This window comes from Pseudophryne corroboree, chromosome 6 (genome assembly GCF_028390025.1).
Source record: "Pseudophryne corroboree isolate aPseCor3 chromosome 6, aPseCor3.hap2, whole genome shotgun sequence".
Classification (NCBI taxonomy): domain Eukaryota; kingdom Metazoa; phylum Chordata; class Amphibia; order Anura; family Myobatrachidae; genus Pseudophryne; species Pseudophryne corroboree.
This window is the reverse complement of record NC_086449.1, coordinates 639,745,309-639,762,198: the sequence shown is the minus strand read 5'-3', so window position 1 is coordinate 639,762,198 and position 16,890 is coordinate 639,745,309. Positions and strand designations below refer to the sequence as shown.

The 16,890-nt window shown below is 46.2% G+C and overlaps 1 protein-coding gene across 7 annotated transcripts in view; it reads right to left on the bottom strand.

Annotated features, from left to right (window-relative positions):
- Nucleotides 1-16,890, bottom strand: part of SEPTIN8 (septin 8) — a 362,068-nt gene that overhangs the window by 189,604 nt on the left and 155,574 nt on the right. For 6 of the 7 annotated variants that reach the window (XR_010179623.1, XM_063928173.1, XM_063928171.1 and 3 more), the window contains one exon: nt 8,458-8,653. The exons of the other annotated variant lie outside the window; for it this stretch is intronic. Coding sequence is in view for 5 of the 6 variants with exons in the window: in XM_063928173.1 (XP_063784243.1) it covers nt 8,458-8,653 (196 nt within the window). In the remaining variant the exon portion in view is untranslated. The remainder of the gene's footprint in view (nt 1-8,457; nt 8,654-16,890) is intronic. 7 annotated transcript variants of the gene reach the window in all.

Genomic DNA, 16,890 nt, shown 5'->3' with positions numbered 1-16,890 from the left:
GAGCACTCTCAGAGAGAGCGCCACACTGCTCAGCAATTTCTCTCTTGATCTTGCTTTTATCAGGAGATCGTCCAAGTATGGGATAATTGTGACTCCATGCTTGCGCAGGACCACCATCATTTCCGCCCTTATCTTGGTGAAAATCCTCGGGGCCGTGGAGAGTCCAAACGGCAACGTCTGAAATTGGTAAGGACAATCCTGTACAGCGAATCTCAGGTATTCCTGATGGGGGGCATATATAGGGACATGAAGGTACGCATCCTTTATGTCCAGAGACACCATAAACTCCCCCTCCTCCATGTTGGCTGTTATCGCTCTGAGTGATTCCATTTTGAATTTGAATCTTTTTATGTACAGGTTTAAGGATTTCAGATTCAAAATAGGTCTGACCGAACCGTCCGGTTTCGGGACCACAAATAGGGTTGAGTAGTAACCTCTTCCCTGCTGGTGCAGGGGAACCTTGATTATCACTTCCTGTATACACAGCGTTTGAATTGCAGCTAACACTACATCCCTTTCCGATGTGGAAGCTGGTAGGGCCGATTTGAAAAATCGGCGCGGGGGCACCTCCTCGAATTCCAGTTTGTAACCCTGGGAAACTATTTCCAACACCCAGGTATTCAGGTCTGATCTGACCCAGGCCTGACTGAAAAGTCGAAGACGTGCCCCCACCGGTGCGGACTCCCTCAGGGGAGCCCCAGCGTCATGCTGTGGGTTTTGGAGCAGCCGGGGAGGACTTTTGTTCCTGGGCACCTGCCGAAGCAGGTGCTCTTTTGCCTCTGCCCTTACCTCTGGCAAGGAAAGAGGATCCCCGACCTCTTCTGGACTTGTGCGACCGAAAGGACTGCATCTGATAGGGTGGTACTTTCTTTTGCTGTTGGGGAATATATGGTAAAAAAAATTGATTTACCTGCTGTAGCTGTGGAAACCAGGTCCGTCAGCCCATCCCCAAACAATACATCTCCCTTATAGGGTAGTACTTCCATATGTTTTTTGGAATCCGCATCACCCGTCCATTGGCGAGTCCATAAGGATCTTCTCGCCGAGATAGACATGGCATTGGCCCTAGAAGCTAGCAATCCAATGTCCCTTTGAGCATCCCTCATAAATAAGACTGCGTCCTTTATATGGGCTAGAGTTAAGAATATAGTATCCTTATCCATATTATCAAAGTGATCAGTCAGCTCATCTGTCCAAGCTGCAATTGCGCTACACACCCATGCCGACGCAATTGTCGGTCTTAGCACAGCACCCGTATGAGAATAAATACACTTTAAGGTAGTTTCTTGCCTGCGATCTGCAGGGTCCTTAAGGGCCGCTGTGTCAGGAGACGGTAGCGCCACTTTCTTGGACAAGCGCGTCAGGGCCTTGTCCACAGTGGGGGGTGATTCCCAAATCTCCCTGTCCTGTTTAGGGAAGGGGTATGCCATATAAATTCTTTTGGGGATCTGTGGTCTCTTTTCCGGAGTCTCCCAAGCTTTTCCAAAGAAATCATTTAATTAATGAGATGTGGGAAAATTAATAATCTGTTTCTTTCCCTTAAACATGTGTACCCTTGTGTCGGGGACCGAGGGTTCATCCTCAATATGCAACACATCCCTTATTGCCACAATCATACACTGAATGGTTTTAGTCACCCTAGGGTGCAATTTTACTTAGTCATAGTCGACACTGGAATCAGAATCCGTGTCGGTAGTAGTGTCTTGTGTTAAGGGACGCTTTTGAGACCCCGACGGGCCCTGTGAGTCGGTCCAATCCGAGGATGGACTCCCTGATGTCCCCCCTAATTCAGCCTTATCAAGCCTTTTATGTAAAGATGTCACACTTGCATTCAACATATGCCACATGTCCATACAATCCTGAGTCGGCACAACCGACGGGGACACACCACTCATTTGCTCCACCTCCTCCTTGGAGAAGCCTTCCGCCTCAGACATGTCGACACACACGTACCGACACCCCACACACACAGGGATTAACCTATAAGGGGACAAAACCCCAACCAGGCTCTTAGGAGAGACAGAGAGAGAGTATGCCAGCACACACCCAGCGCTTAAAAACACTGGAATATATATGACCAGATAGCGCTTTTTATATATATAACCTTAATTCCCACTCACTGCGTCGCCAAAGTGCCCCCCTCCTCTTTTTTCCAGCCTGTGAAGTTCAGCAGGGGAGAGATCAGGGAGCCAGCGTATCCTCATGCAGTTTCTGTGGAGAAAATGGCGCTGGTTAGTGCCGAGGATCAAGCCCCACCCACCCGACGGCGGGCTTCGGTCCCAGTAATTCTATATAAAAAATGGCGGGGGATTTTAGGATTTACTGTCCCACAGCCTAATCCTGCTTTATATTGCCAAAAAATGAGGAAACTTGCTGCCCAGGGCGCCCCCCCTCTGCGCCCTGCACCCTTCAGTGCCTGCTTGTGTGTGTGTACTGGGAGCAATGGTTACCTCATGAAGATCTGATGTCTTCTGCCGCCTGATGTCTTTCTTTGCCTTCTCATACTCACCTGGCTTCTATCTTCGGCATCTGTGAGGAGGACGGCGGCGCGGCTCCGGGACGAACCCCAGGTGAGACCTGTGTTCCGACTACCTCTGGAGCCAATGGTGTCCAGTAGCCTTAGAAACAGTGCCCAACTTGACAAGCCAGCTCTGCTTCTCTCTCCTCAGTCCAACGATGCAGGGAGCCTGTTGCCAACAGGACTCCCTGAAAATAAAAAACCTAACAAAATCTTCAAAACAGAAAACTCTGGAGAGCTCTCTGCATTGTACCCTTTCTCCTCTGGGCACAGACTCTAACTGAGGTCTGGAGGAGGGGCATAGAGGGAGGAGCCAGTGCACACCCATAGTCAAAGTTCTTTTTAGGTGCCCTATCTCCTGCGGAGCCCGTCTATACCCCATGTTCCTTACGAAGTCCCCAGCATCCTCTAGGACGTAAGAGAAACTGCGGGTGATCTCACCGCTGACTGCAAAGTTCCCACCATTGACTATAATGGAGGGACTGTGCGATGCGCGTCTGACAGCTCAGACGCGCATAGCCAATCAGGAGTGCCACGACGTGGCGCTCCCTGATTGGCTGAAGGGACCCTCTGTGACAGCAGTCATGGGGGTCTCTGCATTCGGGGAAAGGGGTCCCATGTGTAAACATGGGACCCCTTTCAGTCCGTGTGGATCGGGTATGCGTTTTTTTTTTTAGCCAAGTACGTGGATTACAAATATCACGTGACACTGGATTTAGGAGAGTATAATTATCTTTTCTTTTCAGGCACCCCATGGATTCTACTTGGATAAGTGGACCGAACATCGTGTCAACATAGGTAAGTATGTATGTGTCGGCATGTATGTAATAAAGTTGTACTTGTCAAGGTGTGTGTGTGTCCTGTTTTTATTTGGGTATTTTTTTTGCAGAAGAACTACAGGTACCAGCGCCGCCCCCCCCCCGCATGCTGGTACTTGTGGTTCTCCAAGTACCAGTTTACGGGGGAGGCTAGCTGGGACACTTGTAGTTATTCTGCAAAAACCAATAATCTTTCATTTTTACACATGGCTATCAGCCCCCCATCGGCAGCCCTTGGATTGGGGGGGGGGGGGGGGAGGGACACGACTACCTCGGGCTTCACCCCTGGCCCTTGGGTGGCTGGGGGGGGACCCCTTGAGTGAAGGGGTCCCCACTCCTCCAGGGTACCCCGGCCAGGGGTGTCTAGTTGGGTATTTAATGCAACGGCCGCACGGAGCGGTATAAAAGTGTCCCCCGGCTGTGGCATTATCTGTCCAGCTAGTGGAGCCCGGTGCTGGTACAAAAAATACGGGGGACCCCTACTCTTTTTGTCCCCCGTATTTCTTGCACCAGGACCAGGCGCAGAGCCCGGTGCTGGTTGTTAAAATACGGGGGATCCCCTGTCATTTTTTCCCCCGTATTTTTGCAACCAGGACCGGCTCAAAGAGCACGAGGCTGGTTATGCTTAGGAGGGGGGACCCCAAGCAATTTTTTTTCAGGTTTTTTACCGTTTTTTGTACCGTCTGAAAAAGTAGATTCAAAATCCGTCAATTGGTCCGTTTTTCGACAGCGGGACTGTCGAATCCGTTTTTTATTGAATATGTCGAATTCGAAGGTCGAATTTAAAAACGGGCGAAAAAGTGCCGCAATTCGCCCGGAATTGCATATACCCCACAAAGTGTAAAGAAACGTAGGTTGAAGTGTGCAGAACGAAGAGGGTTGTTCAGATATGAAAGCAAATAAAAAATGCACACAACTGGGCAGAACCATGTTGCACTGCAGGTGGGGCATACAGTATGTTGTGCAGAGAGATTCAGGGTGGGTGGGGTGTGTTCAAACTGAAATGTAAATTGCAGTGTAAAAATAAAGCTGTCTAACGTTTGTGGGCTACATGCAAAAGTAGCCATTATTTACCCTGCATAGAAATGTATAAATGTATTTGCTCCTCTTGCATCGCAAAACAGTTTGTTCCATATACAAAATTACTGTCTTCCCAATCCGAATCAGGTCCAGAGCGTGATAACACAGACCACGACTGAATCAGCTGCGTTCTCATATACTGGCTGTAATTAGTGTATGAGACACAGGGGCATTTTACTGTACAAGATGAGACTGCTCACAAGAAACCTTCATTTGTTAGTTACTCTCCTATTGCATTTGTATCTTAGGAACCTTTGAGGCTATCTTGTGGCCATGATATGCTACTGTATTATACTGTACAATAAAGACTGGACACGTGAACAAGATCCGTATTCAGAGAAAGGGTGGTGATACAAAGCATATACCGTATATACTCGAGTATAAGCCGACTTTTTCAGCACTTTTTTTTGTGCTGAAAAAGCCACCTCGGCTTATACTCGAGTCAGTGCACAGTGACAGGGAGTGCAGTGTGAAGGAGGGACACGGAGCGCACAGTGCGCGGCTCTCCTGTGTCCCTCCTGTATGTTCTCCCCAAAGTTCATAAGGACCCCCTCCACCCCCCAGGGCGGCCAATTATATCTGGCTGTAATAGCCTGACTAGTAACCTTTCTGCAATGGTTGACCACTATTTGCAGCCTTTAGTGGGTAGTACTAGATCTTTTGTAAAAGACACAGGAGATATTTTAAGAAGCCTGACAGGCTATACGTGGGAAGCTGGTGACCTTCTCTGTACAGCTGATGTGTGTACATTATACACAATCATAGAGATGGAGAAGGGATTAATTGCTGTTTCCCATTTTTTGCATTTGAGCAGCTATAATGAGCCCACTAAAGCCTTCATACTGGAGAGCATTAAATTTATTCTCCTTAATAATTATTTTTTCTTTGATGGGGCTTTTTATTTGCAGCGGATTGGCACCGCCATGGGCACCAGGTTCGCCCCCAGTTACGCCAATTTATTTATGGCGTACTGGGAGGACATTAAGATCTGGCCTAGCGGCAGTCTGGTGGCGGGCCTGGTGTCCAGGCAGCGCTATATCGACGATGTACTTTTTATCTGGCGTGGAGGGGAGGAGTCCCTACAGCTTTTCTGTGACATGTTAAATTTGAATGATATGTCTATCAAATTCACGTTCACTAAAAGCGATACTGAAATATCTTTCCTTGATATAAGCATTTATATTGCCGATGGTCAAGTTCAAACCAAGACATACAGGAAAGATACCGATTCAAACAGTTTCATTGATAGGACAAGCCAACATCATGCAAACTGGCTGGACGGAATACCGTTCAGCCAGTTTACAAGAGTTAAGAGGAACTGTACCAACGCTGATATATGTGACCAACAGTTAGATGAACTTTCAAATCGGCTATCACAAAAGGGTTATACATCAAGAACCCTTGATATAGCCAGAAGAAGAGTGGATTGCATTGATAGGGCCAACCTTTTAAAGTTAAAAGAAAAATCTACATCTGATGATGATAAATACAAATGGGCCTTTATCAGTCAGTTTAGTAGGTCTTTTAAAGGAATAGAAAAAATATTCAGTAAAAACTGGAATATTCTCAAACAAGACTCAATATTAGGTGATGCATTGCCTGAGAAACCCACCTTTATTTATAGGCGAGCACAATCCCTAAAGAATCATTTGGTTAAGAGTAGTTTGGACACAGAGATCAGGCAAAGCATCAGGACTAAAGGTTTTCACCGGTGTGGTGATTGCCTGATGTGCAAAACGGTCAAAGCACCTGTGAGAAAGTTTACTGAATATACTGTTAATGGTCAAACCTATTCCATCAGGGATTTCATCACATGTCATACAAAAAATGTTGTATATGTGCTCGAATGCACCTGTGGACTTGCTTATGTGGGTCGGACAGGAAGAAGTGCTAAGGTGAGGTGGGCCGAGCACATATACAACATTCGTAAAGGTCTAGACACTCACAATGTTTCCTCTCACTTTAAGCGAGTACATGGCTCCAATACTTGTTGTTTGAGGAACTTTTGGGGCATACAAGTGGTATATCAGAAGTGGAGAACGAGGGATTTAGAAAAACGACTTGCGCAGGCTGAGATGAAATCTATACACCGTTTGGGTACCCTCACTCCCAGGGGTCTCAACGGGGATTTCGAGTTAAAATGTTTTCTCACTTAGTGCATGTCTCGATAAGTTTCCACCACTATGCATTGCTTCATATATACCTTTTAGATATGAGTCTGCTAATTTTTGTTTTATTCTTTCGTTTTGTTTTTAAAATATATGTCAGTCCGGGACTTTGCCACTATATATATATATATATATATATATATATATATATATATATGGTGATATATCTATGGCTAAGGGACTTCCTATTTGACGGGATCCATGAACAACCGATTTGTGCGTCTCTAGGACAGGAAACACTATCGCGTGAGACGCATATGGAACGCAAAATCTATTTCCGGTTCCGGCTATTGACATCGTGGAACGCAAGCGCGACTTCCGGTTCCGGTTATTGACGGCAGTGACGCATGCGCCGTTCTGGACGTCGGTCGTTCAACGAGATGGACATCACCTGAGAACCCTAATGGGTGGCTGTTATAAACTGCTTTGTGGAGTGAATGGGTCATGCTTCTGAAGAAGGACTTTACGTCCGATACGCGTTAAGCGTGACCTTTGTTCTATTTCATTATTGACTCTGACACCAACGGACTTTACCACCTATCTGGAGAACGACCCTGGTTGCTGCTAGGCATCCGGAAAGCCTGTCTGCATCCCACACTGGTTACATCTGTGGTCCTGGGCCCTCCTTGGTGATATACCCACTGTGAAAATATATGGAGTCTTTATTGATATGCTGTTTTATTTTAACCTTCTTGTAAGTTTAATCTGTGGCATTAAACTTGTGCGTGTTTTTAATCCATACTACACTATGGTTTGCCATTTCTTAGTACCTCTCTAAAATTCTCATTCATATTGGGAAGAGAGGTACTTTTTTGTTTCAGGATATACCAATTCCACTTATGCCCTGCATGTGAAGGAAAAGAACCTTTCAGGAAATTACCATTTCATTTTTCTATTGAGGATCATCATCCTATTAAGGGTGAATGTATTTATTCCCTATCACTTTGTCCGTCATGTCACACATGGGGTTAATATGTTAATTGGTGAGCGCTCCATCTGTATGTACACAATCTTTGCCTCTATTAAAGGAAGTACCCGTTCGTGACCTCTGATCACGAACCGGCACTTCCTTTAATAGACCCGCCGCGGCCGCCGAAGATGCAGGAGGGACACAGGAGAGCCGCACGCTGTGCGCTCCGTGTCCCTCCTTCAGAAGACAGCGCGGGATCGACGGAGGGGTAAGTAACAGCACTGGGGGAGCATATTTGGCACTTGGGGAGGGGGCATATCTGGCAGCAGCATGAGGGGCATATCTTGCACATCTGACATTGTGGGGCATATTTGGCAGCATGAGGGGCATATCTTGCACATCTGACATTGTGGGGCATATTTGGCAGCATGAGGGCATATCTGGCACATCAGGCACTGTGGGGGCATATCTGGCACTGTGGGGGCATATCTGGCACTGTGGGGGCATATCTGGCACTGTGGGGGCATATCTGGAACTGTGGGGGCATATCTGGCACTGAGGGCTGTGTACGGCTAGAGCTGCATTTCCCACCCTAGGCTTATACTCGAGTCAATAAGTTTTCCCAGGTTTTTGTGGTAAAATTAGGTGCCTCGGCTTATATTCGGGTCGACTTATACTCGAGTATATACGGTAGATAGCAAGACACACAAGGATTCTGTGGGTGGGAATTTTTGTCAAAGGCCGTATCCTATGCTTGTTTTGTGCCTAGTATAAATGTAATACACACAAGTACGACCAATAAAAAGGTGTACAATTTAAAAAGAACAGTGTACCACATAAGGTCTGGAGGAGGTTTAAAAAGTCGCTCTGCAGTGTTTCTTGGCAATTTCTAATTAATTTGGGTGGACAAAGACATTACGCCCACCATGCCGGCAACCCCCAACATGCCAATGAACTTCTTGCCTGTCATCTTTGTTGATTTGGTCTCCAAATCCCACAGTGTCCACAATGGTCAGCTTCAGGTGTACATTGCTCTCTTGAAGTTCATATGTTCGAGGTCTTAGGCGAACTCCATTCTCATAGTGGCTGGTTTCTTCTGTCTCAAATGTTGTGTTGAACAGGGTGTTCATTAATGTTGACTTTCCAATACCAGTCTCACCTAAGGGACAAATCAAACCGTCTTATTAAGAAAAATAATTTTACCGTAGTCCCTGGGAAGCATAGGCTCCATGCAGCAATGGTTAATCTGCTGACAGAGGATGCAGACTTGTGCTACACACAACTGAAGAGCATCAGGTTACAAACATGTGATTTAAGGGGAATTGTATCAAAATGAGAGAGAGAGAGAGAGAGAGAGAGAGAGAGAGCGCGAGAGAGAGAGCGCGAGAGAGAACACTGGGCAATCATCTGTCGTTTTTCAAACAGCCTGCAAGATTACATTTAGGAGCTAATCAGTTGGCATCTCTTTCTCTCTGAGTAAGTTTAACTAGGAAAATATTCATTATGGTAGGAGAAATACCGTTATCAACGGTAAGTCCTTAAGTCCACAGGAGAACATAGGAAAATGATGACGTGACAGCGGATTTGCACCAATCGGTCAAAGCTTTCGGCCTCCCAGCAAGCAATAGGCCCGTCCATATATCCCCGCCTCCTGGCTCAGGCAAATCAGTTGTTTTTCCAAAGCTCAAGGCAGGAGCATCATAGATGGCCCTAATCAGTCGAGAACACCACACACCCTTCCATACAAGAAGGAAAAGGTTAGTGAGTGAAAAGATCCTCAAATCAGGTGCGTCAGGGTGGGATACCTGTGGACTTCGGAGGAATACCGTTATCAATGGTAAGTTCCTACCATAACGAATATTTCTCTGGCAGGATCCACAGGTTATCCACAGGATAACACTGGGATGTCTCAAAGCAATTTAGTGGTGGGGACGCTACTGATTGGACAGGAGATTGCTTCGCCCTAATTCAGCGTCTTGAGAGGCAAAGGTATCCAAGGCATAATGTCTAATGAATGTGTTAATGGAGACCATGTGGCTATCTAACATTTATTCTGCTGAAGTACCATGTTGTGTTGCCCATAATAGCCTTACCTTGGAAATAGAATGAGCAGAGACATTAGCCGAAACAGGGAGATCAGCTTGAAAGTATGCTTCTGAAATTTTCATCCGAAGCCACTCTGCCGGTGTCTGCTTATTAGCAGGCCATCCTCTCTTGTGAAATCCGCAGAGATCAAAGAGAGTGTCCGTCTTTCTGATGGCACTGGTATGATCCACATAGATCCTTAAAGGCACGGACCGACGATGCATCTCCCTAAGAAAGGTCCGGCCACTGGAAGACCGAGACTACAATTTCTTCGTCAAGGTGGAATTTAGACACCACCTTAGGAAGATACCCAGATTTGGTTTGTAGAACCGCTCTATCTGGATAAAAAAAAATACATAATCAGAAATGGAGGGCGACATAACAATGCCCCTAAATCTGAAACGCTTCTAACTGAAGCAATAGCCAGTAGAGAGAGAACTTTAACTGCCAACCATTTAAGATCCACTCTCTTTAGTGGTTCAAATGGGGCAACTTGAAGGGCCTTTAGGACTAAACTTAGGTTCCAAGGTACTGTAGGAGCAACAAAAGGAGGTCGAATGTGCAACATTCCCTGGAAAAAAGTGCACACATCCTGCAGATTAGCAATTTTCTTTTGGAACCATACAGTCAATGCGGATACTTGTACTTTCAAGGAAGCCACCCATAAACCTTTATGCATTCCTGCTTAAAGGAATGCCAAGACTCTGGAAACTCTGAAAAACCAAGGGTCAAATGTTTGATCACTGCACCATTGAATATAGGCTCGCCATAATTGGTGATAAAAGAGCGCAGAGGAAAAAGTTTTCTTGCTCGGAGCAGTTTGAATTACCTGTTGTGAGAATCCTCTTGCCTTCAGGATGGAAGTCTCAAGAGCCATGCCGTCAAAGACAGTCAATCCAGGTGTTTGGGATAACCAGGACCCTGAGACAGTAGATCTGGACGTTGAAGGAATAGGAATGAAGCATCCATCGACATCCTCTGCAGATCTGTGTACCAATGTCTTCTGGACCAAGCTGGAGCTATTAGTATCACAGCACCCTTACCTTGTCTTACCTTTCGCATCACCCTGGATCACAAGGCGAATGGTGGTAACACATGAGCTAGACAAAAGTTGACAAGTCATTCACAGAGATTGCTCTGGGATCCTTTGTTCTAGACCCATATGCGGACATTGTTGTTCTGACAGGACGCCATGAGCTCTATTGCCAGTAACCCTCATTATCTACCAGAGTTTGTAAGACCTTGGGGTGTAAAGCCCATTCGTTTGCATAAATGGCGTGTCGACTGAGAAAATCCGCTTCCCAGTTTAGGACTCCCAGAAATGAGTACTGCGGACAAAGATGGATAATGTAGTTCTGCCCACCTTAAGGTGTGACTTACCTTCTTCATTGTGTTTTGGCTGCGAGTACCTCCCTGATGGTTGAGGTACGCTACTGCCATTGCAATGTCTGAGTGGATTCAAATTGGTTTCATCAGAAGGATATTCTTTGCATGAGTAAATGAGATTATTATATATATATATATATATATATATATATATATATATATATATATATATATATATATATATCCCGAAGTTCCAATATATTTATTGGCAGGCAACTTTCTTCCTTGGTCCACTGACACTGGAAACAATTCCTTCCAGACACTTCTCCCCAGCTCTGCAGGCTGGCATCCATCGTCAGTTTCCCAATCTGATATCCAAAGGAGCCTCCCTTTGTCCAGATAGGATGTCGAACACCACCAAGCTATTGACCTCCTAACTTCCAGAGGAAGACCCTAATCTGCGCTATTATTGTCTGATCCTTTCCAAGCAGAAAGATTTTCATCAGACGCTGCAGATGTATCGAGTGGAACAGAGTATACTCCATCATGTCGATTGTCTACAGTACACCATCAAACGCACCACCATCTAAATTGATATCGTTTGACTGTGTAGCAACTCCTGAATCCTTAAGTGAATTTTGGATATTTTGGAGGTCATTCCGAGTTGATCACATGCTGCCGATTTTCGCAGCGCAGCAATCAAGTTACTACTGTGCATGCGTATGCACCGCAACGCGCATGCACGTCGTACGGGTACAAACAGCATCGTTGCTGTGCAATGCTTCTAGCGACGAATCCATTCGCACAGCCAATCGCAAGGAGATTGACAGGAAAAAGGCGTTTATGGGTGTCAACTGACCGTTTTCTGGGAGTGGTAGGGAAAACGCAGGCGTGTCTAGGAGTTTGCAGGGCGGGTGTCTGACGTCAATTCCGGGACTGGACAGGCTGAAGTGATCGCAAGGGCTAAGTTCAGACCTACTCTGAAACTGCAAAAAAACTTTCGTTCCTCTTGGCTGCACATGCGATCACACATTTGCGAAGCGAAAATACACTTCCCTGTGGGCGGCGACTATGCGTTTGCACGGCTGCAAAAAGTAGCTAGCAAGCGATCAACTCGGAATGAGGGCCTTTGCTCAGAGATAAAATTACTCTCTGAATAACCAAGTCCAACACAGCCCCCAAGTGAGCCATCCGTTGTGACAGAACCAGAGACGACTTTGCCCAATTTATGAGCCAACCGTATCTCTGCAAACAAGCTGTTGTCTGTTGCAGATGACACTGAACAATTTCTGAGACTGTGCCAGGATTAGTAAGTCATCAAGGTATGGATTTTTTTTTTTTTTTTTTTTTTTTTTAAATACTTATCCCCTGCTAACGGAGATAAGATGCCATTCACCACCATAATTTTGGTGAATACTCTGGGAGATGTGGTCAGTCCAAATGGTAGGGCCTGAAACTGAAAATGATGCTGGAGGATAGCAAACCTGACATAGCGCTGATGGGACAGTGCTATAGGAACATGTGTATAAGCATCCTGGATATCCAGGGATACCATAAAATCCTCCTGCTCCATGGCCAAAATAATGGAACGTAAAATCTCCATATGAAACCAGGGCACCCAAATGTACTTGTTCAGCGCTTTGAGATTGAGCCGGAACGACCCATTTGGCTTCTGGACTTAAAAACAGGTTGGAATAAAAACCTTGTCCTCGTTGTGCAGGAGGAACTGGAATTATCACTCCTGACTGAAGCAACTCCTGAACTGCCTCTTGCAAAGCCCTGGTCTTCGTTTCCACTGAAGACAGGCTGGTACAAACTTTTAATGAGGGAGTTTCTTGAAAACACCTACAGCACCTGGTATTCCCAGGTGGTATTCCCAGTACTAACCAGGACCAACAAAACCAGATAAGATTGGGCATACCAAGTGTGGTGTGGCTGTAGATCATAACCGTGAGATACCGCTTCTTGCACCCAGGCATCTGTATTAGACTGCTGCCAGATCTGTGCAAACTGAAAAGTCAACCTCCCACCCAGAGTTCCCCCAGGTGGAGGCCAGCACGCACCATCAGGCTGCTGGCTTATCTTCAGATTTGAAAACCGGTCCTCTGGTAGCCCATTACCTTTTCATCTTACCAGACTTGTTGGTTTGGGACTGTTTGCGATTACCCTTTCCTTTTCCTTGTTCCAAAAGGACCCGAAAAGCTGGAAACTAGGCTTGAATTTATGTGTTAAAGGAAAACTTCACTTTCTTGGGGTCTGCTTCTGACTCTAAAATACTGTTTAATTATTTACCAAAAAAGAATACCTCCAGTAAACAAGGATAAGACTCCAGAACCTTCCTGGATTCTGAGTCAGCTTACCATATACATAGCCAACCCGCTCTGCGAGCTGCTACTGCTGAAGCAGATGCCTGAGAGGCAATTGTACCCATATCCAGGGCCGCTTATCGCTGTCTGTTTGATATGTGCAATATGGGATTTTTGCTCTCTAAATGCCATTGAAAGATCCTCCATAAATGCATCAGCACAGGATGGCACTGCTTACGCCATCCAGGCTGAAGCCATGGATGGTCTAATGATTGCACAATACAAGGAAAAAAATGTTTTTTTTAGAAAACCATCGACTCTCCTATCCGTGACATCATTTATTTATGTTGAAAGCAGAAGTAATGTAGATTTTCACACTAATCTATGACATGCAAATCTACTTTGGGAGCCACCTCCCTTTTTTTACACAGTCCCCAGCTGGATGAGGATAATAAGAATTTACTTACCGATAATTCTATTTCTCGGAGTCCGTAGTGGATGCTGGGGTTCCTGAAAGGACCATGGGGAATAGCGGCTCCGCAGGAGACAGGGCACAAAAAGTAAAGCTTTAGGATCAGGTGGTGTGCACTGGCTCCTCCCCCTATGACCCTCCTCCAAGCCTCAGTTAGGATACTGTGCCCGGACGAGCGTACACAATAAGGAAGGATTTTGAATCCCGGGTAAGACTCATACCAGCCACACCAATCACACTGCACAACCTGTGATCTGAACCCAGTTAACAGTATGATAACAGCGGAGCCTCTGAAAAGATGGCTCACAACAATAATAACCCGATTTTTGTAACTATGTACAAGTATTGCAGATAATCCGCACTTGGGATGGGCGCCCAGCATCCACTACGGACTCCGAGAAATAGAATTATCGGTAAGTAAATTCTTATTTTCTCTATCGTCCTAGTGGATGCTGGGGTTCCTGAAAGGACCATGGGGATAATACCAAAGCTCCCAAACGGGCGGGAGAGTGCGGATGACTCTGCAGCACCGAATGAGAGAACTCCAGGTCCTCCTTAGCCAGGGTATCAAATTTGTAGGATTTTACCAACGTGTTTGCCCCTGACTAAATAGCCGCTCGGCAAAGTTGTAAAGCCGAGACCCCTCGGGCAGCCGCCCAAGATAAGCCCACCTTCCTTGTGGAACGGGCATTTACATATTTTGGCTGTGGCAGGCCTGCCACAGAATGTGCAAGCTGAATTGTATTACACATCCAACTAGCAATAGTCTGCTTAGAAGCAAGAGCACCCAGTTTGTTGGGTGCATACAGGATAACAGCAAGTCAGTTTTCCTGACTCCAGCCGTCCTGGAACCTATATTTACAGGGCCCTGACAACATCTAGCAACCTGGATTCCTCCAAGTCCCTAGTAGGCGCAAGGCACCAAAATAAGCTGGTTCAGGTGAAACACTGACACCACCTTAGGGAGAGAACTGGGGACGAGTCCGCAGCTCTGCCCTGTCCAAATGGACAACCAGATATGGGCTTTTTTGAGAAAAAAACCACCAATTTGACACTCGCCTGGTCCAGGCCAGGGCCAAGAGCATGGTCACTTTTCATGCGAGATGCTTCAAATCCACAGATTTGACTGGTTTTAAACCAATGTGATTTGAGGAATCCCAGAACTACGTTGAGATCCCACAGTGCCACTGGAGGCACAAAAGGGGGTTGTATATGCAATACTCCCTTGACAAACTTCTGGACTTAAGGAACTGAAGCCACTTCTTTCTGGAAGAAAATCGACAGGGCCGAAATTTGAACCTTAATGGACCCCAATTTGAGGCCCATAGACACTCCTGTTTGCAGGAAATGCAGGAATCGACCGAGTTGAAATTTCTTCGTGGGGCCTTTCTGGCCTCACACCACGCAACATATTTTTGCCACATGTGGTGATAATGTTGTGCGGTCACCTCCTTTCTGGCTTTGACCAGGGTAGGAATGACCTCTTCCGGAATGCCTTTTTCCCTTAGGATCCGGCGTTCCACCGCCATGCCGTCAAACGCAGCTGCGGTAAGTCTTGGAACAGACATGGTACTTGCTGAAACAAGTCCCTTCTTAGCGGCAGAGGCCATAAGTCCTCTGTGAGCATCTCTTGAAGTTCCGGGTACCAAGTCCTTCTTGGCCAATCCGGAGCCATGAGTATAGTTCTTACTCCTCTACGTCTTATAAGTCTCAGTACCTTAGGTATGAGAAGCAGAGGATGGAACACATACACCGACTGGTACATCCATGGTGTTACCAGAACGTCCACAGCTATTGCCTGAGGGTCTCTTAACCTGGCGCAATACCTGTCCCGTTTTTTGTTCAGACGGGACGCCATCATGTCCACCTTTGGTATTTCCCAACGGTTTACAATCATGTGGAAAACTTCCCGATGAAGTTTCCACTCTGCCGGGTGGAGGTCGTGCCTGCTGAGGAAGTCTGCTTCCCAGTTTCCATTCCCGGAATGAAACACTGCTGACAGTGCTATCACATGATTTTCCGCCCAGCGAAAAGTCCTTGCAGTTTTTTCCATTGCCCTCCTGCTTCTTGTGCCGCCCTGTCTATTTACGTGGGCGACTGCCGTGATGTTTTTCCCACTGGATCAATACCGGCTGACCTTGAAGCAGAGGTCTTGCTAAGCTTAGAGTATTATAAATTTACCCTTAGCTCCAGTATATTTATGTGGAGAAAAGTCTCCAGACTTGATCACACTCCCTGGAAATTTTTTCCTTGTGTGACTGCTCCCCAGCCTCTCGGGCTGGCCTCCGTGGTCACCAGCATCCAAACCTGAATGCCGAATCTGCGGCCCTCTAGAAGATGAGCACTCTGTAACCACCACAGGAGAGACACCCTTGTCCTTGGATATAGGGTTATCCGCTGATGCATCTGAAGATGCGATCCGGACCATTTGTCCAGCAGATCCCACTGAAAAATTCTTGCGTGAAATCTGCCGAATGGAATTGCTTCGTAGGAAGTCACCATCTTTACCAGGACCCTTGTGCAATGATGCACTGATTTTAGGAGGTTCCTGATTAGCTCGGATAACTCCCTGGCTTTCTCTTCCGGGAGAAACACCTTTTTCTGGACTGTGTCCAGAATCATCCCTAGGCACAGCAGACTTGTCGTCGGGATCAGCTGCGATTTTGGAATATTTAGAATCCACCCGTGCTGTTGTAGCAGTATCCGAGATAGTGCTACTCCGACCTCCAACTATTCCCTGGACTTTGCCCTTATCAGGAGATCGTCCAAGTAAGGGATAATTAAGACGCCTTTTCTTCGAAGAAGAATCATCATTTCGGCCATTACCTTGGTAAAGACCCGAGGTGCCGTGGACAATCCAAACGGCAGCGTCTGAAACTGATAGTGACAGTTCTGTACCACGAACCTGAGGTACCCTTAGTGAGAAGGGCAAATTTTGGACATGGAGGTAAGCATCCCTGATGTCTCGGGACACTATATAGTCCCCTTCTTCCTGGTTCGTTATCACTGCTCTGAGTGACTCCATCTTGATTTGAACCTTTATAAGTGTTCAAATTTTTTTAGATTTAGAATAGGTCTCACCTAGCCTTCTGGCTTCAGTACCACAATATAATGTGGAATAATACCCCTTTTCTTGTTGTAGGAGGGGTAATTTGATTATCACCTGCTGGGGATACAGCTTGTGAATTGTTTCCCATACTGCCTCCT